At 32.4% G+C, this 24,042-nt stretch overlaps 1 protein-coding gene across 1 annotated transcript in view; it reads left to right on the forward strand.

Annotated features, from left to right (window-relative positions):
* The window catches only part of LOC144467624 (uncharacterized), a 260,392-nt gene that overhangs the window by 211,943 nt on the left and 24,407 nt on the right, over positions 1-24,042 (forward strand). Inside the window, exon 13 of the mRNA XM_078176514.1 lies at positions 23,246-23,670. Coding sequence (XP_078032640.1) covers positions 23,246-23,670 — 425 coding nt within the window. The remainder of the gene's footprint in view (positions 1-23,245; positions 23,671-24,042) is intronic.

The following is a 24,042-nucleotide window of genomic DNA, read 5'->3' on the forward strand; positions in this document are numbered from 1 at the left end:
GCACGGAACCATAATAACATTAATGATGTTCGTGCAAATGAACCATTTTCAAATTAGTTAACAAAAAATTAATTTACTCACAGACGTAATTCGTTCATAGGGTAAATCGATGAACTCCACTTTTAGAATCTTTTTAAATTTGGAGAATCTCATAAAAATTATGAATTCGTTGTACAAAGCTAAAATTAGATAAAAATTGTTGTCATACTGTAAAATATTATAGGAATTAATAAATGAAAGATTTTATGTTTTCATTTATGTGTTTTACGCGAACATTGTTTTAAAATTACAATTACCTTAAAATCTAAGGATTAATAATTTCTCCTATCGTTGGGCTTTACATAACAATGACTTTGTTTTTTTTTTTTACATGTGTAATAGGTAACGATTACATTTATATTAGAAAATTTATTATCGTATGTAGCGGCCGTTTGTTTTACATATACGAATCAAATAATTATAATGTGTCAATTGGGAAGAAGAATTGTTGCCTCGGTTGGCATAAGCATGATCAAAGTTAGCCGTAGACTAGACTAATGAACCAAGCCAGGCAATGGCCTTGCATTGAAACAAAAGTAAACACGGGAATAAAAACAGGTAAAGCGTGCTATTCGCGACAGTAATCATCAGCTGACTTTCGCATGTAAACACACGTATGAGATCTTACTTCGATTAAATTTTAATACAGAATTTAAGGACAAAAGCGCTTCGAGCTATTCGCGTTTTCCAAGGGACACCATACAAACATGTATACAGGACGTCATCTAACTCTGATGGTGCAACCGACAAAAAGATGATTTTATATACAAAAATAAGTCGAAGAAAAGAATAATATTTCATTATCCCGTTGCACTCCGAATTTTATTTCAATTTTGTTGCCAGCAGCTCTCAACGCTTTTAACTATTTTATTTGATATTTATTTTAACTAAAAAATAAGGCAATTGAAATAAATAATGATACCTTTAACCTCGACATTTATTTATTTGGACATGAAATAGTGTCGAGTGGGACTCGACAATGAAGCTCCTGAGGTAAAAACTAATGTCAAGTCACATTCGACATAAGAGTGCAAAGGGTTAAAGTCACGCGTATTATATAACATTTATGGGATTATTACATTCCGATGACGAAAATATATATTCCCATCTAAAAATACATCAACCAAATTAGACTCAAGAAACGCATGGGCTTGTCGAAGACAAGGAAATTTTCACAATGATCGAATTATTTTATTTACCCCTTTATATTGTATAATGCATTAAGCGTGCATGTAGAGTTATCAGTCCGTAAGTAAAATGATGTTCAAATATTACAACAAATAATTATGTGTTGCCCCTGTGTTCAAATATTAAAGCAAATAATTATACGTTGCGACAATGTTCAAATATTAAAACAAGTAATTATACGTTGCCGCTATATTCAAATATTAATTTATTATTAGAGGTTTTATTAACCGAGGAGGATTTTCACATCATAACTGGCGTTATTCACATTCTGGGTGCGATTTTTCAATTTTTTTAATTTCAATATTTTTCAACGCCTTTGGATCTTCCTTTCTTTAGATCTTAGTTTAAGAAAAGTATCCAACAAATTCTAACTAACATATATATGTTTTGTTCTTGAGTATAATGTTAAAATAGCTAAACTGTATAGCGAGACGAAGTTCAAGATGATATACGAGAAAAGTGCTGCCTTGACAGTAGCTTTGTTGTATTTCTACAACTAACCTGAGATTAGCCACGTGAACGTCTAGTACTAAGAGTACTTACGTCTGGGTCTAGTACCTGGAATACCCATGTAGGAAGTTAATCTCAAAAGTACTCACGTGGGAGTCTATTGTCAGGAGTACTTGCGTGTAAATTTAGTAGACTCCAATCATTGGCAAATTTTCGTATATTTTAATCAATAAATAATAGTTCTTTAATTGGGGGTTCATTAGAAACCCACGTTTGTAGCCTTCGATTAAGTGGCACTTATTACAGTAGCAGACGTCGTCTTATCAGGCGGTGAATCATCTGAATAAGACTATTTAACAATAAACTGTATTATGAACGTATCTTAAAAATAATAATATAAGGACAATGTAGCTTTTAAAACAATGTAATGACTAAAAGGCGTGACGTCAAAGGAAGCGAGCAGCGTTCGGCGTTCCGATGGCAACAATTTAAACAACAACAATTGGCTAATGGTTTTTGTCTGTTGAAATGGACGAGAGAATTGTTTTGTAAGTCGAGAAGTAAAGGAGTTTAAAAGTTGTCGAGTAGTCGTGTCCTCGGTTTCAGTATTTGTCTGTTCATTATTCTAGTCTATAGTTTTATAATTCAAACAAACTTATTATTAAATATATTCCTACAACAGTTTTTAAATTGAATCTCTACTGTCGTATAATAATGGACTTCTTCCAAATAAGAAGTATGCTTAAAAAATAGGAGGCTAAATTTTATGTTTTATAGGTAATAAGGTATTATGCGCAGACTGTATTGTTGTTTACGGTATGGTATTAATGTACGGGTAAAGAAGGCTCTTGTTTATGAGTTAATTGTTAAATGAAACAGTATATTGTCTTTCATACAATGCTAATGGAATATCGGAAAACCAATTGTAATTTTAATGGGATATAGTTTTGTCAAGCTTCAATACTGTAATAACAAAAATTTGTATTCCTTACTTTATGCGCGGTTTATATACAGCGGCTCACAAAACTGATCACGTAATTTGGAGCGATATGACTTTTCTAAAGTTAAGCCGAATGACTTATATTTTTTTGAGACGTGAGAGGGTCAAATTTACCAAGTAACGTTAAGAAAACTTTTCTCAAAAACTTCAATTATTTTAAACGGCGAAACGAAATAAAATATTCACCTTTTTAATTTTTTCAAGTGAGATTATATTGAAAATGTAAAAAAGTGCATTTTTGAGATCGCGATAAGCTATATACATGCTGAGAATTTTATCGAAACCAGTTTACACCTACGCAAGCCATAATCATTGACAGATGTAAAAATTACCTACTTGTCCTTGGCTGCTTTTTTAGGAACTTTAAATGTTAATTGCTCATAACAATGCCTTTCATTTGAATGAAATGTTCAGTACACATATAATTTATATACTTTCATGAAATGTACACATGAATAGCTAAAAATATGAAAGTAATCGAAGAATATTTTCGTTAATATTTTCTAAACTGTTGAATATTTTTGATCTAATTTTGTTAGTATACAATGCTTACTAAAATCGCATATAAAATATGCTTTCAAATAGTTTTAAGATTATTTATAAGTGAAACAGACATACATTTATTTATCAGGTATTTTATATTAGGCAGGGAAAAGTTTAAGATATCCTTTTTGAAGACACTGCTTATATGAGAAGAATAGAGAATACAAAATTTAAGTTTCTTTTTTGGTTTCCTGTTATTAATTTACAATCAGTATAATTAATAGCACATATTTTATATATCCTGTAAACCTATTGTACATCACATTTTCAATGATCACCTCTACCTGTCAGCGATTAGCAATTACTAGATTGCAGAATTTTATGCAAATAAAAATTTTCTCAACGAATTGCAAAAACAAAAATTAAATAAAAAATGTACCTGAAACTAATAAATATTTTGAGTTAAAAAACATATGCTAACGCCGTTTCCATGCTCAACTAAACACAAGACAGAGTACGAAATTACCATAGTCACTGTAGACGTGTGCGCTAAATACCTGGTTCGCATGTTTACAAATGACGATAGTGTGTTACTCGGTTCGAATCCCAAATTTGAGGACTTTATTTACTCCTCCATTGGTTTTCGAATTTCAAGCATCTGAAGGTATCTGTCCTAGGCGCATGGTTGTATTCTTTCTTAATCTTCCATGTTACTTTCATGCATGCGAGAGTAACAATTCGACTAAGCAGTATGGGTTTATTTCGCAACGTATAATGACCAATCTGCTTAATCGGATATGTTTATTTTTGGCGATTATGTATCTTACTAAAAATCTATAAAATTAGATCACTGCTCGCGATAATATTTTATTCGGAAATTAATATAAAACTGATTTTCTATTTTCGTTTGTTTTGTATTGGCTATTTATGGTCGCATTAACCATTAACCCCTTGCCATACTTTACCGAGTCAGTGATGGTGATTTATAATAATAAGCCGTTAGGAATGTTCATCCATTCCTTTAAGTAGAAATCAAAATTTTATTTCTTTGTTAGCAATATTTAAACATTCGAGTAGATGTAAGCACGAAATATATATAAAATTCCTTTTTCTTCTGAGAAATTAGTGCGATTGCAAAAATTCTAATCATAGTAATTATAAGGAAAATAGTACGGCAAGGGGTTAATTTGGGAAACTAGTGACGTTGTGTTTTGATTTATTGAAACATTAATTTATTGAAACAATGATTTTAACATTGAAAAAATTGAAACAGAATTTTGCTCGTTTCTGAAAGGCGAATGAATTCGAATAATCGTTTAAAATCGGGTTTTTCAAATCTTCTTTTTAGTCAAATATGCGGATCAGATCGATAACCGGGTCTTCGATTCATTTCAAGTTCCGATTACTCGAAAGTTCAAGCATTAGAACCCTACTTCGGAGTTGAAATTTCGCAGGCAGGATTTCCTCTTGTCAACTATCGATCTCAACTATCGTAATATTCATTGAAAAAGCTGCAAGAGTAAAGACCGTCTCATCCGACTAATTCCAGTTAGTTATCTCATCTATAGTGATGCGTAATTGATGGAATATATTTTACCTTTATTACATAACCTTAAATAACATTTTCAGTGGTCGTTTCTACCTGCCAGTAATAAGCAATTATTAGATTGCAGATCATTATGCAAATAGAAATTTTCTGAATAAATTGCAAGGAAGAATAAATTACATAGAATATGCACCTTAAGTTAATAAATATTTAGAAATAATACGAAAAATATTGTGCTATTGTTGACTTAAGTGAGGACAACGCTGATTACGAAATTACAAATACTGTAAACGTGCGTCTTAAATACCTGGTTCACATGTTTTGCAGATGACCATAATTTCTCGCTGCTAATCCCGAATTGAGCATTTATACGTCTCCATTGATTTTCGAATTTAAGGCTGCATGTAAAATGCTCTTATTTTTATATGGTTTTATTCTTTTCCGATAACTTTCATATTATTTAATGTATGCGGAGTGTAACATTCTCGGTTACCTAAGAAATTGCGACGTATACGTGATTTGTCAGGAAAGCTGAAAATGATCATTCATGTTTTAGCATACCTCTGTATAAAATGTATAGTAACTTATTTAGTATGTGAAGTAATGGTTTATGTTTTTGCGTAAACAATTTCGTTCATAAAAGTAAAATCCATTGTCTTAAAATGATCTTTACTTTTCATCTATTACCATATATCGTCGTTAAAACGGATAATTTCAGATTTCTTAATCCCGCTCCAGTGATATTGTGCAAAACCTTTTTGCAAAACTTTACATGCAACATACGGCTTCTGTAAAATAAACTGATGCGTTCATAAAACATATTCTGTTTTTTAAGTACCGTTGTTACACGCGACCTCGAAACTGCAGGAAGGGTTGATTTCTGCGAGCACGTGTGCACAGCTTGAAAAAATGAAGAGCAGGAGTGCGTCACTGTAATTTCATTCTTAATCGTGTACGTGGGATCTGAGTCGGATGGGACGTGAATTGAAGTGCTGTTTTAATTCAAAGAATTGCGCCGGATGTCGACGCAAGGATGGTACAATCCAAAAATGTAAATCCGTAGGAACAATAAACTGCGAAACTAGAAGAGAGTCTCGTATCTCTGACAGTTTGAGTAGACGGTAGATATTATAATGTTTACAGCGTAACAGTTCATAGCTTTTATAATGCGATTACTAGCGTCTTTGAAGCAGAGTTGGGCAAAAACTTATTGAATTAATGATTAACAATTAAGACTGACGTTAAATCACGTTCATGATTAACGATTATGATTACTAAATAATTAAGTAATCATAATTAATGAATAAGTTAAGTAATCAAAACAGATGTATTCGTTATTCATAATTAACAGGAAAATCTGGTAGTATAGTAGTTAATAATAATTCACTACTTAGGGAAAAATTCATTTGAATCGATTCAGACATTTTAACATATTCCACGCTGTTGCGCGGTGCGTTACAGTGTCGACCGTAGTTGATGACGATTGAATAACGCGCCTACCTCGCGATAAATTAATATGTTGAGGATGTATTTGAGGGTGAACTGAGATGGAACAAGGTGCCGTATTTAAACAAGGTTTAATAATAAAAAGACGAACAACTTATCACAAACTATAACAACTATGTACAAAATGTCGGTTGTCGGACTAGATGAGAAGTTACCGAGTACAAAGTGGAAAGTAAAGGTAGGTACGCTTCTCATCCTCCGATTACGCCTTCGTATGTAAATGGCGTGGGTGGAGTTGGTATTTCATTGGCTACTTAAATTATGTTAAAACCAATGAATATTAGAACGATGGCCAAGAAGAGGGGACAGCAGAAATCTGAGAATTCACAGATTTTCATTGTCTTTAGCGTAGCTGTCGCTGGCCGTACCCCTGCTCATGGCCGCATCTGGTATCGGTTGTCGAGGGCCCGAGAGCTTCGAAACGGTATTATAAAGAATCTACCTGGGGGTCGTTATAAACTTAATTACATAGGCCGCTCGCGACGCGACACACGCAATCATTGATTAATTTTATTGTCGAATCAGCACGCGTTGTGTTGCAACGCAACATGTGAATTATACTTGTTTGTTTAAGTTATACATTGTAACGAGCGCTAACGAGGAACTAAGCACGCGTCAACAAATCGGGGACCCCATGTGCTCGTCCACGGAATTACAGGGAACGTGTCTATCTCCCAGTGCGGTGGATTTAACTGTGAAACATGTTGATCCAAATGTAACAATAATAATCGTTAACAGACATTCACCAAGGTTTCAAGATTTATTACAATTCGAACCAAACTTATACAGGGTGTGGCACGTAATCATCACCGCGATTTTCCAAAGACTTTTGACAGTCTGACAAAAAAATATCTCGAATAAGTTTATCATAAGTTAATCAGTATTATTCATCAGCTATATATTGTAATACAACAAATTGCAAAAATTCAAGGTTATGTTATTTTTAACTCACCTTAATTTCCTTAAATTACACTCTATCTTTTTGATTTCCTAAGACTATTGCTAATGACAAAATGAATTCGATGAGCTACTAGATTATAGTCTTCAGATAGCCTTGACTTTAGCAATTTAGGATTGATCAATAAAAGCGTTAATATCGAAAGCTACTTTATTTCAATCAATTCACAATAAATGGTCGAAGTGTAGTTCATTTATATATCAAGATTTGTTAGAAAATTTTCGATACATTAGTCGTCATTCATAAATCTGCATAGAAACTCTTCTGTAAAATATAAAAGTGCGTCCCTTAAAAAATAAAAGTTAAGATAAAAGTTTACGTGATTTTATAAAATATACAAAATCAAATTTTTTCATTTTCAATTACCTCTGACTGTACTATAAGTTTCCAACAATCAAAAACATTCTTCCCTTTCTAAATCCTTCAGAACTGTAACATAATTTTCATCATAATTTCACCATAAAAGTTTCGCAATTTTTCGACCTCTCAGATACCTCGTGAAAATAAATCGGATTCAAGCGTGGCCAGCCAGTGAATGAATCTCGTAAGTTCGAGTCGATTCTCGTTGATCTCTCTTCTTGCTGGAAGCGTACGCGTCTAACTCCGTTAGGATGCTATTTAAAGAGCAAGCATCGCCTCGGTTCGAAGACCGCGCGATCTTTCTACATTGAAATATTAACGAACTGTCCTTAAAGTGAACTCCGAAAGCCTCGGGGCCCCTCGACCGTCTTTGTGCTTGTTAACAGCAGTTTACAATGGGCAACGAACGTTTGATGAAAACATTACTAACGAGGGAAGACTCCGAGCAATTCAATAAATCGACCCCCCCCCCCCCCCTCCGTAAGTCAATCCCCTTCTGTTTAGGAGCAACTTTAATTACAGGAGGACACAAGTACACTCAACTTGAAATTAATCAATAGTAATGAAACCGGCACGGCAAGGACATCGCGGACCAAGAAACGTAGTATGTACGGGGTGACCTATTTAAATCGATCGAGTCGACAAACTTTGAAACCGTCGATGATACTAAAAAATGTTCCAAACGAAAGCTGAATAGTTTTCAGGGTTGGTATTATATAAGATGATATTAATAACATTTTCACAGGTAAACTTGTTAAGATTTTTATTTGTTGTTAAGAATTTTATTTTTTAAAAAGGAACTATATTTTTATTATATTAGTCACTTTAGTTAGTCATTCTCTTCATAAAAATACTCAGATGTTTATTGCGAAAAATCATTGATTTAAAAAATAAGCTTTCTGTAGTAATGCATAATCTTAGCAGTCGCTTATCTAAAATCGATGTTGCAAAATACAACTTTCAGTCAAAATGCGAAGATTTACTCTTTAAAATGTCTAAAAGATAGGTCTTTAAAATATAGTCAAATTAAAATATCTTCAAAAGCAATGATTCCTCGCAATAAACGCCTTCGTATTTTTACGGAGAGAATGCCAAGCTGAATCGACTAATATAATAAAAGATATATGGCTCCATTTAAAGAAAATAAAGTCGATATTCTTATTAAAAAAATCTTATTAATGTCAGATTACGTGGTCCCGAAAACCATTCAAATTTCGTTATATAAATATTTTTTAATATCATCGAAAATTTCGAAGATATGTTTCACTGTATCGATTTAAATGCGTCACCCTGTACATCTATCTCGCTACAATTTCGCTCGTAGCAATCTGTTGGAAACTTTTCAAGCGGATAAGGGCGGGAATCATACTGGCGGGTGATTTTGAAGCGCTCGTGAGATAGAATGTACCACTTTGATTAACAAATCAGTCGCGGGATAGGACTAAGTAGTAACTAACAGTCAATTAATAGTCAACTAATAGTAGAGCAGTGATCCGAGCAAGTGTTGATCAATTGATGCAAATTCGAGGAAATATAGAATGATGTGGGAAGAGTAAAGAAATGTTACAGTGAGCAACTGTAATATTCGGACATTTTATTTATTTACAGGCACTATACGCCGATCATTTAGCCAATGTAGAAGTTATTCCGTTTTAAAAGGTGTATGAATAGATATACTATAGCTATAGGTTTATTCTCTCATAGCTTAGACGTAATTTAATGATTTTAACCCTTCGCATTTTTATCAAATTTAATTATGTTCAGAAAATTGTTCAGAGCTATTAACTGTTGCATGAGTCATAGTACTTCCATTTTATACAACTTGCAGCATTTTATACATTATAGACAATTGCATTTTGTGACTTATGCAACAGTTAATATCTCTGAACCATTTTCTGACTGTGTATAATGTGAACAAATATTTTGGATTACCAGTTATAATGCATCCAACTGCAAAGGGTTAAATTTATTAGCATATGTTCCAACCATGCTCGTCCTTCGGTCATCAATAACTTATCTTTTTATTTGTTATAATGTAGCATATAATTACAATGTACACATTATTCTTGTATTCGACAAATTTTAAATAACGAATAAATGAAGTTTATTTCTTATTCGAGAATAACTTTATTAACAAATCGTTAAACTAATACGTCAATATTTTATTCGTTATTCTCGACAACGTGTGCTTAATACTGATCCATAGTATATACCAGAAAAAGTAATTAACTATTTATGAAACGACTATAAACTATTGCCTCGTATTGGAAAACATTAGCCTAAACTCGGTGACAACAGGTGAAAATGGGCAGCACGGTGAGCATGACGATAGCTGCGAATCATTTAGCAGACACGTGAATTGACGAATTAATTTCGCATAATCGCCGCCTGAATGCGCGAAATTGAAATGAATTGAGTTAGACGCTAATTGCATTGACATCTTCAGGTCTACGTGTATTCGTCGCGTTGGCCAATGCTGAACTGGACGTTTAAGTGGCTCAGGCCGGCGTGAAAATGAAAGTTGCTACCTCGTTCGGGGGCAAGTTGTCGTTTTGCAGGCAAACATAGTACGCTATGTTCGGCACGAGGTGACGCAAGCCATTATTTTTGTGGCTTGTTGCGCTCGTGGGCGACTGAGTTCCCGACTTATTTTCAATTCGTCCCCCTACCCTCGTTCCCGTTCGATCTCAATTGATTCCGCGGACGAAAACTGGAACACAATACGTGTACGTAAACACAACATTCCACGCTTCCAATTAGTTCGTTTAATTATTTATCCATACTGGCGAGAAACGTCACTCGATTCGATGTGACCGATTGATTGAACTAGTGTTTATCCTGTCTTTTATTGTTTTCGACATATTAATAAACAAAATATCGCACACATTAAACTGTAATATCTCTTTCTGTCTTTAAAATTATAATTGATATGTTGATTTATATTTGTCAATGAAGTGAAAAAATTTACACTTTTTATATATAAGAAAATGCTTTAAAAGATGTTTGTACATAATATCATACGTGAAGTAATTTATCTTATTATTTAAGATTATTTATAAGTGAAACAGACATACATTAATTTATCAGGTATTTTATATTAGGCAGGGAAAAGTTTAAGATATGCTTTTTGAAGACACTGCTTATATGAGAAGAATAGAGAATACAAAATTTAAGTTTCTTTTTTGGTTTTCTGTTATTAATTTAGAATCGGTATAATTAATAGCATATAATTTATATATCCTGTAAACCTATACATCACATTTTCAATGATCACCTCTACCTGTCAGTGATTAGCAATTACTAGATTGTAGAATTTTATGCAAGAAAAAATTTTCTCAACGAATTTCAAAAAACAAAAGTTAAATAAAAAATGTACCTGAAAGCTAATAAATATTTTAAGTTAATAAAAATATATGCTAACGCCGTTTCCATGCTCAACTAAACACAAGACTGACTACGAAATTACAATAGTCACTGTAGACGTGTGCGCTAAATACCTAGTTCACATGTTTACAAATGACGATAGTGTGTTACTCGGTTCGAATCCCAAATTTGAGGACTTTATTTACTCCTCCATTGGTTTTCGAATTTCAAGCATCTGAAGGTATCTGTCCTAGGCGCATGGTTGTATTCTTTCGTAATCTTCCATGTTACTTTCATGCATGCGAGAGTAACATTTCGACTGACCAGTATGGTAAGTTTCGCACCGTATAACCACCAAACTGGTTGGTCGGATATGTTCATTTTTGGCGATTATGTATCTTACAAAAAATCTGTACAAATTAGGACATTTCTCGCAGGGAAAAGTTTAAGATATACTTTTTGAAGACACAGCTTATATGAGAAGAATAGAGAATACAAAAAAGTTTCTTTTTTGGTTTTCTGTTATTAATTTAGAATCAGCATAATTAATAGCATATATTTTATATATGCTACAAACCTACATCACATTTTCAAAGATCACTTCTACCTGTCAGTGATTCTCAACGAATTTCAAAAAACAAAAGTTAAATAAAAAATGTACCTGAAAGCTAATAAATATTTTGAGTTAATAAAAATATATGCTAACGCCGTTTCCATGCTCAACTAAACACAAGACTGAGTACGAAATTACCATAGTCACTGTAGACGTGTGCGCTAAATACCTGGTTCGCATGTTTACAAATGACGATAGTGTGTTACTCGGTTCGAATCCCAGATTTGAGGACTTTATTTACTCCTCCATTGGTTTTCGAATTTCAAGCATCTGAAGGTATCTGTCCTAGGCGCGCATGGTTGTATTCTTTCTTAATCTTCCATGTTACTTTCATGCATGCGAGAGTAACAATTCGACTAAGCAGTTTATAGGTTTGTTTCGCAACGTATAATGACCAATCTGCTTATTCGAATATGTTCATTTTTGGCGATTATGTATCTTACTAAAAATCTATAAAATTAGATCACTGCTCGCGATAATATTTTATCCGGAAATTAATATAAAACTGGTTTAATATTTTTGTTTGTTTACATTGGTCGTATTGTTTGTTTATATTAACACTAATTTCAGGTTGCTAGAAATAAATCTGATTATCATAAGAATTACTGACATCGACGTAAAAAAGTAATCAATTTAGCCTTGAATTACCTGAACACGTTATAATTAATTAAATTAATACATAGAATTAAACATCTACTAAGTCACAATAAATTCTAAGAACTATATTATAATATATGGTTTTCAGTTGCTAATGAAATATGTTTTAATTATTCTTTAATTGTTCTTTATATGTTACGGTGTATCTATTACTGATATCATTATGGTCATTACATCTACGCAATACATATTATCATTTAAACAAGTTTATGTACAGAAAAATTACTTGCAACAATTTTAATTAAACATTGTATTAGTACCTTTTATCGTTTTTTTGTTCTTTGAATATATAGACACGATGCTCCGACAATTTGCTTCTAAATTAATGGATTTTTAATCTTCATATTACGTGCATGTACCCTGTGAATGAATATTATACACAATATATTGCCACATATTACATATACGAATATGTACGAATACGAAATATAAGTTTCGTCTTTGTTTGCTGTTATTAATTTGTTATTGGTAATTCAGAATTCAGAGGTATTTTTTGTTAGTTAACTTTAATTATTTTTTGTAACAAGTTGCTAAAACTCACTTATTAGCGCATCATTTATTGGACGCACTACAGTATTATAAATTCGTCAAAAGACTGGATCGCAATGTTAAATCGCCATATTTTTTAAGTTAGTTGCCTTGAAATTTAGTTTTCTTATAATGTATTATATTTCCAAAAGTGCTTTGTTTTTTACGTAATTCGATGAGAAAACAGTCTTAATTGTGAAAGATTCAGTGTTTAACGTTAAAGCGTAATGGGTAACATAATACGAACCCTTAGACTCAAAGATTTCGTGTATCTCGGGTATCGTGGGTCTCAAATAATTGTTAATCTGAGATTTAGTCGCCCAAAGCACGTGGCAAGTCTAAAATTAACACAAGTAATATTGTAACCAAAAGGAAATAAGCAAAGCAATTCCTGTGTGTAATAATTAATTAACCCTTTGCATTCGATGCCGTTCTACCTATAATTTCAACACTGTTTCCCCAAAATCATTGGAATTTATCTTATTGAAATAATTAAAGGATTATTTGTTGCAGTTCATATTCTGTCAAATGAACTAAGCCACAGTTTATGGTCGGTAGGAAAAAAAACAGTGTTTGCAAATAGATTATAAAATATACAAATTGGAGATAATTTATATACAGGGTGTCCCAAATGTCATTTGCTATCGGGAAATGAGGGGTTCTTGAGGTCATTTGAAGTAATTTTTTTTTACGAAAATTCAATCTGCAGCTGTTTTAAAGAGTTATTAACGAAAAACTGTGGCCAATGAGAGACAAGTTTGAATGGAGGCTCGTTCACTCATTAGCCCGGCCGATTAGCGTCAGACGAGCTCGTCTCCCATTGGTCGGTGTTTTTCGTTAATAATTTGTCAACGACACTTCCGAGAAAATTTTTCTAAAGGAAGAAATTATTTCAAATGACGTCAGGCAGGTCACGTGAAGGTTATGTTACTATAGGTCTTTGGATTCGTCTTGATATTAGCTGTCACGATATAATAATAGAAATATGTAATATCCTTTTCTAACTGAAATATAGAGACACCGTGTATACGGTGTCTCCAAACTTACAAATTGAACGAGATCGAGATGTCACGAAAGGACAAGTCAAAGCTATAAAGGACAGTTTTGTATTTCTTTATTTATGAATACATCGGTGTTGAAATAACAGTTCGACAATAGGTTTTCTTCTTTGGTCAAACAATATGGATCAATACAGTTGCAAAAAAACAACGCAATTTTCATATTTTATCTGTTTTTATAATTTATTCCCTTACCAGGGTTTATAAACGAACCTAGAAATACATTGTATTTTCTTCATGCATTACTATAATGAAAATCTAATTAAAAACGATGGTTTGCTGGAAAGCAAACTCAAACACTAAATTACCCAAAGGTGCATGGAGTGAATGAAATGAAAATAATATGACCCTTCGGAAACCCTTGGTGGGTGAAATTAATTTCCAGCTCATAAACAACAAAATGTCATTGTATCGTTGAATAGGAAATGGTTGCGTGATTGGAATCAAATTCAAAATGTGACGTGCTGAAATTAAAGAAAATTAATTAGTGCTGCTTCTGAGATTATTTTCGTGATCATTAAATATCATCGAAGGAAATAGTGACTACGTAGCGGTATATGCAACTATCAAGGTATAGAGAACAAGAGAAACAATTTGTGCATTGTTTATAGACATTACAACGAAAACGTTTTATTATTTTGCATACCAATTTGTATACAACTTTATGGAAAATTGAAAAGCGTTACAACAAACAAGAAATTACTTTTCAATCAAACTTTTAACAACCTTCGTTTTTTTTTATACTTTTGCTACAAAATCAGTAACCGTTGTAATCTTTCGATTTTATTTTGCTTTGCTACTCTTCGCTAAAACAATTTTGCAACGCCAAATAGATACAGTTTTAAATGCGGTCAGATCCGAGATATATTTATAGGAACTTAGTTTATTGCATTCAAGTGCTGCATCTAAACTTATATCCTCGATGCACTATTTCGTACCTTAGCTTGAAACAATTGTTGGGTCGCATTATGTAAGCACAGTCCTTCATATTATTAAATTATTATACTTCGCTACTTTATTGGTAAAATTCTGTTAAAATTATCGAAGGATGAAATAATGTATTTAACACCTGTGCCTTTAAACCGATCCAAACCGATCCAGTATATTTTCAAAATCATAATTTACCTTGGCTTTTTTAGAATTATAATTTGTTCGCATAAAATGCTTGATATCTAACGCTTAATAATTAATTATTTAATTACACAACTAAGAAGCAATGGTTTTAAAAATACTCACTATAATACTCTTCATTTAATATAATATAACATAATACAATTGTAAAATAACATATGTTAATGTTGCAAACCCATTCATAAGATAACGAATCACTAGGTAAATTCGCAGTTGAATTATTAATCAAATATTTTGATCAGTGTGTCATATTTTAAAGTAGTATTTGCTATCTTTCAGTTTCTTAAACATTTTTTATAATCGTCGTAAAATCTTCAAACCGTGTAAAATGAAAATATTGTAATTTAAATGAAAATGCATAAAATGATAAACTCCAATAGAGTAAATCCATTCAGAAAATTATTAATTACTATTTACATTCGCAATTGAATCATTAGTTAAACAGTAGAGATTTTCAATACGAAAGTATTTTAAACATAAAACTCGTATTTTTGTAATTTTGTTCTTGAAGATATCAACAAAAACCAATCGTCAACTTAAAATCTTGAGAGAATAACGGATTAAGATCAGAATAACATATTGTATTAAAATGAAACATTAATTTACATATATACATATATTAAACCTATCTTAAATTATATCTAGTTATATTATATTATAAATATATCATTATATTATATATATAAATTTCTTTTAAATCAAGGAAAATAAAAAGGTAAATAAAAAGTTCTAATAACCTAAATCTGCCCACAAAGCCATTCATTTCGATAAATATTCGCAATCGGCTCCTACGTGAGATATTAAAAGTAGTGACGTTATAAATATCAGGAAATTTGAACGAATTATTCTGTAACGTTTCACCACTTTCGATCGTGTTGTTTCGCTAATTGCCCATTGAAATTGTTGCACATATTTCGAGCCAGCCAGTCGGCGACGACGGTAAAAAAGGTACACAGGAAGTAATGAACTCGATGTGCATTTATTTATGTAGCTACAGCGACGCGCACTGTCCCGCTTTCATTTTATTTTTACTCATGTCAGTATTCCTTTCTATTTGTGCACTTGCTTTGCGGCGTACATAGTAGTATCTCTTCAAATCCGCACGGCAAACGTCGCCGACTACGGAAAGTTCCTGTTTGTACTGGAACGATTCGGACCGCTCTGATTGGTTCATCGTTCGTTTGCTCTTTTAAAAATGTCGTACAGTTCCGTTTCTGTTATTCTCGTTGCTTTTTGTTTCTTTCAGGAGCTTAGTTAATGCACAGTATCGACCGACGAATAATATTAAATCCGATGTGGAAAGCTTTTTAACTGTTAACCGGAGAATTAACTTTTATTTAACTCGTTTCAGAGCGGGGCTTTTTTCCTTCGCAATGAGAAGTTATAATATTGTGCTTATAGTAACAAATATAAATCGCTTTTCACTTGTTGATTATTTATCTTGAAAATATATTTAATAACATATTTAGAAAATGTATAAATCAGATATCTCCAAGGAGTAAAAGAATTAATACAAATACTTTAAATAATGATTTTGTAGATAGAATATTCGTAGATAAATGACAAAGCTATTATCTCGTAATGGCTTGAAATTATAAAAAAGTTCAATAAAAGAAATTTGCATGGTTTCAGAGCAGTTACAAAATGCACGTAAATTATTCCTTTTTATTCGTGACTTCCTCGAGTTATGAAGATCAACTTCGGTTTTTTAAATGCATACATATAAATTCGTATGCATAAATAGCTAGTAGATGTCATTTGCAGTCAAAATGGTGTCGTATCAAAAACTGCTATTATGCACCGATGAGGTATAATTAATCAATCGATGCGAAGCAATTGAACCAAAGAGCGGAAATGGATTTCGTCCGCCTTGGACTGCCGAACTCGTCGCTCATAGTACAATGTTTTTCTATTTTTAAGGACTCGTAAACAAAGCCGTGTATTCCATATCCCTTAAGAAAAAATTTACTTCAAATGATCTCAGCAACTCCTAATTTCCCTATTTTGAATAACTTTTTAGGAAATCCTTTATATATTCTGCTATTTGTTATGCAGTTTATTTTACTAAATATATCCTGCCATCCTTATCTACTGTATTTATTTAAAACGACGTAGTGCTTTTTGAAACCAAACTGTGCAAATTCTAAAATGGGCGTCATTAAGAAATTTTATTTCAGACGTCAAAAGGATGTCCATTTTGGAACGCCGTCGAGATATTTTAAAAATGGACAATAGAATAAAAGTAAAATAAAATAAAATAGAATAAAGAAAGTAAAATAGAATAAAAATAGTTTTTTATACAAATTATTCGTTGCCAAGAGTACACCGATTAGCAATTTATTTTCTATAAACATAACTTTTTCACCCGTTGAAGTTCACCCCTTATAATACAGTAAATTTTCCCCTAAATTGCCACTTAGTTTATAAAACAAAAATGGATAACTTGAAAAGGGGGGGATACGATTATTCGAACCGCGCAGCTCGTTTTTATAGTTATTCATAATCGGCAATTGTAAAAACGAGCCGCGGGGTTAGAAAATAGTTAATTTAGGTGTTTTTGTTTTTATTACTTATACATATATACTATTGTTAATTTATTAAGAGTTACTTTCTTAAAGCTCGCTCCTATATGTACTCTATTCCTAAATTTCCTACAAATAGCCGCTTACGGTCTACTAACGGCTTACGAACGGCCTAAAATTTATTTTGAAGATGTCTATAAAATGTCGATAAGATGTCTGTTAGACACCTAAAAGATGACTTAAAAACGTCTAAAAGATATGTTAAAGATATCTAAAAGACGTCTTGATTTGTAACACAGTACACGTTTAAGATATTTGCAGAATATTCAAGACGTCTTAAAAACGTCTTAAAGACATCCCAAATGTCGTACACCTTTAAGACACCTTAAAGACGCCGTTGTGCTATCTAGGTATAGTCAGGCTAGGTTTTAATGGCTAAGGATGACATAAAATGTATAATATGCTCCACACGTAAATATTAAAATTTTCCACCACGAGAACATGTCGTCTTGTCAATTAAAATTGTCTTCTTGATGTAGTAAATTATTTCGTCATATCCGGTTAACAGGTTAAGCGTTATTCAACGTTGTATAGATTTCATAAAATTTCTTCGTCGGGAATGAACCGTTTCAGTTTTAACCCTTGTGCGACTGTTCCAGTGAGATATTAAATATCGGGTAATAATCCGGTTTTTTTGTGAAGAACGTCGACGGTTATTAAATTTCAACTTCCTTTTAATGAATGCGACGATACTGTGCGATGCAATTGAACTTATGAAATCATGACAGACTCTAAATTACAACTCTTGGAGAGTGAATTTTAGAAACGGCTTCCATCAATTACTGCGTGATAGTGATTAATATCGATTTTCAACCAACACGGTAGATATAATGTTTAAAAAGTCAAATTATGTAACAAATTCTATTTGTATAATCTTCTTTTCGAGGAGACTGTATTAAATTAATTTAATAGCCGTAATCAATTTTGCTAGAATTGAAAGAAATAGTTTATTTACAGTGAGGAGAAAAACAGAGTCCACAAGCACTTAAAAGGATAGAAGTTTTTTAAGATTGGAGCAAATGACTTGCATTTGTTTAGATGATTGAAAGACTAATTTACTAGATAATGCTCTTACTTATAATGACAAACAAATAAAAATTCTACGTTTTTTCAAATATTTGATGTGAGTCTATAACGAAAAAACTACACTTTGCACAGTCACATGAGGTTTTTATCTTTTTTTTCTAATCATTCCGAAGTAGTAACAAAACTAGAGAGAAATATTTTAGTCATTGCCAAGTAGACTAGACCATCTATCATGTAAAAAATTCCAAGTAAATATTATAAATTAATATAAATAGAAACATTATAAATAAATAGTAGAGACTCTCTTATCCGAAGGTTTATTTTCGAATTATTCTGAGAACAAAACATTCTGCCATGTAAAAATTTAATTGAAGCTTTGTGCTTGCTAATAATATATTTAAATAATACACTGATTATTTGACTACCAGAATATTATAAAAGTAAATATTAGAATAAAGAAATCTCTACTGTATTTACTCGATACGTTTCTTGTCTTCGTTTTACAAAGAAAAGGATGAATTGTTTCTGCTCTCAGAAAATAAATTTCATTTAATTTAATTTATCGATAATGAAGCAGAAATAATCAAAAGTTTTGTGAGAACATAATTATCTCAATCTTTTAAGTAACCATATTATTGAATATACCGTCTATTATCCGCTACCTTCATTCGTTGGACAATTTTCACAGCCTCAATATTTTAACAATTGCGGTATGTCCACTTTATGAGATATGAAAAAAATTTAATAAAGCGGACTGACAGGGCCCCTGAATGCTACGTTACGCGTTATTACTTAAAACAACAGCGCGCAGAGAGGTAATTGAATTTTCTTTACGCAAAATGCGGAGTCGTTGTTGCCGGTTTGCAACGCCGCCAGCAAATGCGTCGAACGTTCGAATAAAAATATGACGTTTAAGTTATATCGATTCAGTTGCGTGGAAGCAATACATACTCCGCATGAAATCAAATACGCATGAATATTCATTTATTAATCGTTCATATGATATTTGAAGCATAAACAGTAGGAATCTCTGGCCATCTTCGCAAATATGCATTGAAAAATTACTGTCGACTTTAATTAATCGCGCACGTCGTATTCGGAATATAAGTAATAGAAACTGGCCACACAGATATATATACTTGCGTGTGGTAAATGTTGTTAACATACGATACAATGTTGCATATCGTCAGCATTAATATTTGTCGTATTTCTTTGTCATTTTTTAATTTTCAACTGTCATTTTATTCTAAAGCTTTTTATTTTTTATTTACTTTTTTAATTCTTTTATCTGTATTATTTTTTCAATTTGTCGTATGCGCGACAAGATGTCGCGAAGAATATTTAGTTAATATTAACTAAAATAACACAAAATTATGAAATAAAGTTACTATACAAATTGATACGTTAATTATAATATTTTGCAAAGGGTAAAATAATTGATATCCTAAAAGTGTCGAACGTCTGTTTATGTTAATACAATATCCTCTTGTATTAACAAGACGTATATCAATAAGACGTATATTTTTTAAAATATTAACTTTTACCGAAATATTAACGTCAATACCATTTCCCAAGTATAATACCATTTACAAAGTAAGTATGTACATCGCTATGATATTATAGTTTGGAATATGAATTATGTGGTACAGGTTATTATATCAGTCAGTTTATTATAACGTTAATATTATAATATTAATATAAAAAAGATATGCAGTTATATGCAAATCAGCATCGATACATTTGAAAACTTAAATTAATAATCATAACTATATAATTATGGCAGCTAATTCTCGTCAGCATAATTGTAATTTGGATGAAGTTAGTAGAAGTTCAAATGTTAAAAACAATTTATAACAGAAATTTCCCAGTGCATAATAAATATCAATGCAAAATAAACATCAAACGATAATTATCCTCTTTACCACTTAATAAAACATGTATCTTTAACATAGCAGCGTTTAATTCGTGATGTTCGTTCGAACATTTTTCATTTTGGTTCAGTATACGCATGTAACAGGCGTCATTGCAATGTTCTAAAATTTTTGGCCACTATCCTACGAGTGCAATGATCCGGAGTTCAGACTCAAAAAGATATCGCCTGCTTGACCAGCGCTCCAACGAATTTCTTCGAGTGAATCAGAACGTCTGGTGGCGGTGTCTCTGTTGTGTCGTTACGTAACAATGAGGAACGGCGAAGAAGTTGCCGGAAAATCTCCGGAGCTGCCAATTTCTTTGTCCGCAATGGTGGCACAAATAGCGGGTGGTTAGCATGAGAGAATCAGCTTCGCAATATCACCAACACTTCCCCAAATTATTCAATGGAATTACCGCGGTTTACTCGGATCTGTAGATCCAAAGGTTCTTGACAAAATGCAGAGCTTTCAAATAAATGAATTTCATATAATATGTAAACGTGTAATGTGGAAAAATAGCAAATTAATTAGCGTAAAGACGGGCGTTCTCATTTTACGAGATGAAAATGCGCTTAAACCTTGCAAGATGGAACCGGGTCATTTTGGACCCATGGTGAAATTTTGATTTAACCAGTTTATTAGTTTGGAAGTGAAATTTTTATCTTGTGTTTTATAAATAATATATTAATATAATATAATTAATAATATACACAAACACACACACACACACGCATGTTTCAATTAATATTATTATAATTACTATTACATTAATATATCAATATAATAATTTATTAAAGAAGGTAGAAAGACCAGTATATTTAAAGGAGCAAATAATAGTTGTTAAAGTACGCAACTTTTATGGGTCGTTAGTGACCCATGTGCGCCCTAAAGAGTTACCAATTAACAAACACTCGGAGCAATCGCTTCACATTCATATTATCCGCACAATGAATGCACGTTGTGCTCTACTATTTTCAATTAGTTTTAATAATTATTGTTCGGTGAAATATAGAATACACAGAGCTAAGACAAAAAGAAGGAGGTCAAAAGATGTAGTCGTGATGAGAAGAAGAATAACGATTGAACTTATGTTATATTTGAACTTATGTAATTGAATTATACCGTAGTTGAATTACTATACAATTGAAATACAATGTAATTAACAGTACTGTATCAAATTTTAAATTAGACGATTATATCAGTTAGACGATGTTCATAGTAATTTGTTCATCACCCGCCATATTTACGGTGACCATGCGTTTTTTTATTTAAAAGAGCAGCCATTTTGGTCCTCATTTTCTCATCCGGTTTGATAGAGTTTGATGGTTTGAACCAACCATTTGATAGAGTTTCGTACATTATAAATTATATCACCAGTAAAAGGACAGAATAGCGATGAGAAAATGATGAATTATGTTTACACAGATGGGTTGCCGTTTTTTAATATATCGCGCATAAAGACGTATCTTTTTAAAAAATATTTAAAATCGTTAAATTTTATTTATATCTACCTCGACCTAACGACCACACTGAACGAGTATGTTCATTAACGAACAATATGTGAATCAGTGAAAAAATTCCAATTAAAATTAGGAACAATTGAATCTCGTCAAATACAACTTTGACCTCAATTGTATACAATTGCATGAATTATTAAAACACAAATCTGGTTTACTAAATTTAGAGCTCAATCCTGTAAAGACTGTCAAGACTTTGTCTATGAATTTAAATTGGATTTACATGAAAATAGGGCACGTAATTTATTTACCAGCTTACTTAATTAGTGCACAAATTGCTAAAAGTGCTGAATATTCAAAGTTGATTTTAATAACAATAAAGACTCTACTGAAATTTTGTTCTTTATTTTCGATTTGACTTTTTATGTCAAATTATCCACTTCTTGGTTTTATAACCGAAGTTAGGACACTTTTTTGTTATTATCTATAAACAAAATTGAAAATTATATTTTACAGTTGACTAATTATAAAAATTGTGTAGGTCCATTTACAGCCCCTAAATTCGCCTAAAAGAAATTTATTTAACCAAATTATCCATTGATAAATTAGTAAAAATATTGTCAGATTTGACATAATTAATTGATTAATATGCTAACCTTTAATTTACCCTAAACAACAGAAAATGGACTCACACCATTAATAAAGGATCTATATGAAAAGCAAATGCAATACCTCAATTTATCTCTTTTCTATAAACATATGAATTTTCATAAATATTAGTAGACTAGTTATTTTCTTCATCGTCCAATCTCGCCAGGACATTTACCTTATGGTCACCGTAACTTTAATGAAACAAATCGTTACCTGAAGCATCTAACCTTCTGCAGTGGAAGCCATTACAACTCGAAACCTTAAATAGCTTCTCTGACCTATAGTATTGTTATTTCATATAACATACTATATTTCATATATATAACAGCGAATTTTATAACTCGGGCAGCAGTCACACTTCGCACGGTTCTTTAAATATAAACAAATTCGATGATTGCTAGAAATATTTTGAAACGTGACATGACAATTGTTGATGACGCCACCGAGTCACCAATCGAGTGCAAACAACTAATAGATAACATTCGATCACAAAAACGTTTTTCCCGACTTGTGTGCACGTCGGGTAAATGCTCGTCTAAATTGCCCTAACTTCCAGTTCGAACCATTAAGGAAACCGACCGGCGCTCGTAGACGCATGCACAAAGCAATCCGATTCATAGATTATCATGATCAGATAGGGCCGGTAGAATTTCCCTCGAACGGCGCTCCAATGAAACTTCCCGCTATTCCCGGCCCCGTAATACAGGCAACTAACGATGGGTGGTATTAATTGCAGAGAGCGACAAGAGGGTTGTACTGAAACGCGAGTCCGGCGGCGAGTTCGGTTTGCGCATTCATGGCTCGAAACCGGTGGTGGTTTCCGCCATCGAGCCAGACACACCGGCGGAGACCTCCGGTCTCGAAGTTGGCGACATCATAATGTCGGTGAATGGTAAAAGTGTCATGGACGCAACGCACTCGGAAATCGTCAGGCTCGCGCACTCCGGCGCCGATGTCCTCGAACTCGAAGTGGCGAGAACCTGCAACGTGCTAGCGCCGAGGGTCGTCAGGCCAGGATCCAAAGAGGGTTCCGACGAGGCACCCCTCTGCTCCGGCTACCTCTGGAGGAAATCTACGACCGCCTCCAGCACAGACAAGTGGGTTCGAAGGTGGTTTGCCCTACGCCGTGACAATTGCCTCTACTATTACAAGACTGACATGGTGAGTGATGTAATCATTTTTTCGTTTACCTTTTTGCAGTGACGGATTAAAATTGAGGTCATTAATATGCTATAACATGCTATGACAAATAGAGTGATTATTGAAAAGCTTTTATTTAAAAAAATATAATTAGGACGAAAAATTAAAATTTTATTCATAATATTGAGAAATTAATTTAGATAGTTTTTCTGCATTTTTGCTTTGAAAACTTGTTGATAGTTTAAATAATTTAAGGTAACAATCATTAGAGTGTCCCATAAGTTCCACCTTCTTTATAATTTGTATTTTTTTATACCGAATTTGCAGCATTTTCTGTAAGTTAATATAAATTGTTCATCGCATCATTGTTAATCAATTTTAACAAGACATTAA

This window comes from Augochlora pura, chromosome 3, assembly GCF_028453695.1.
Source record: "Augochlora pura isolate Apur16 chromosome 3, APUR_v2.2.1, whole genome shotgun sequence".
NCBI classification, from domain to species: Eukaryota; Metazoa; Arthropoda; class Insecta; order Hymenoptera; family Halictidae; genus Augochlora; species Augochlora pura.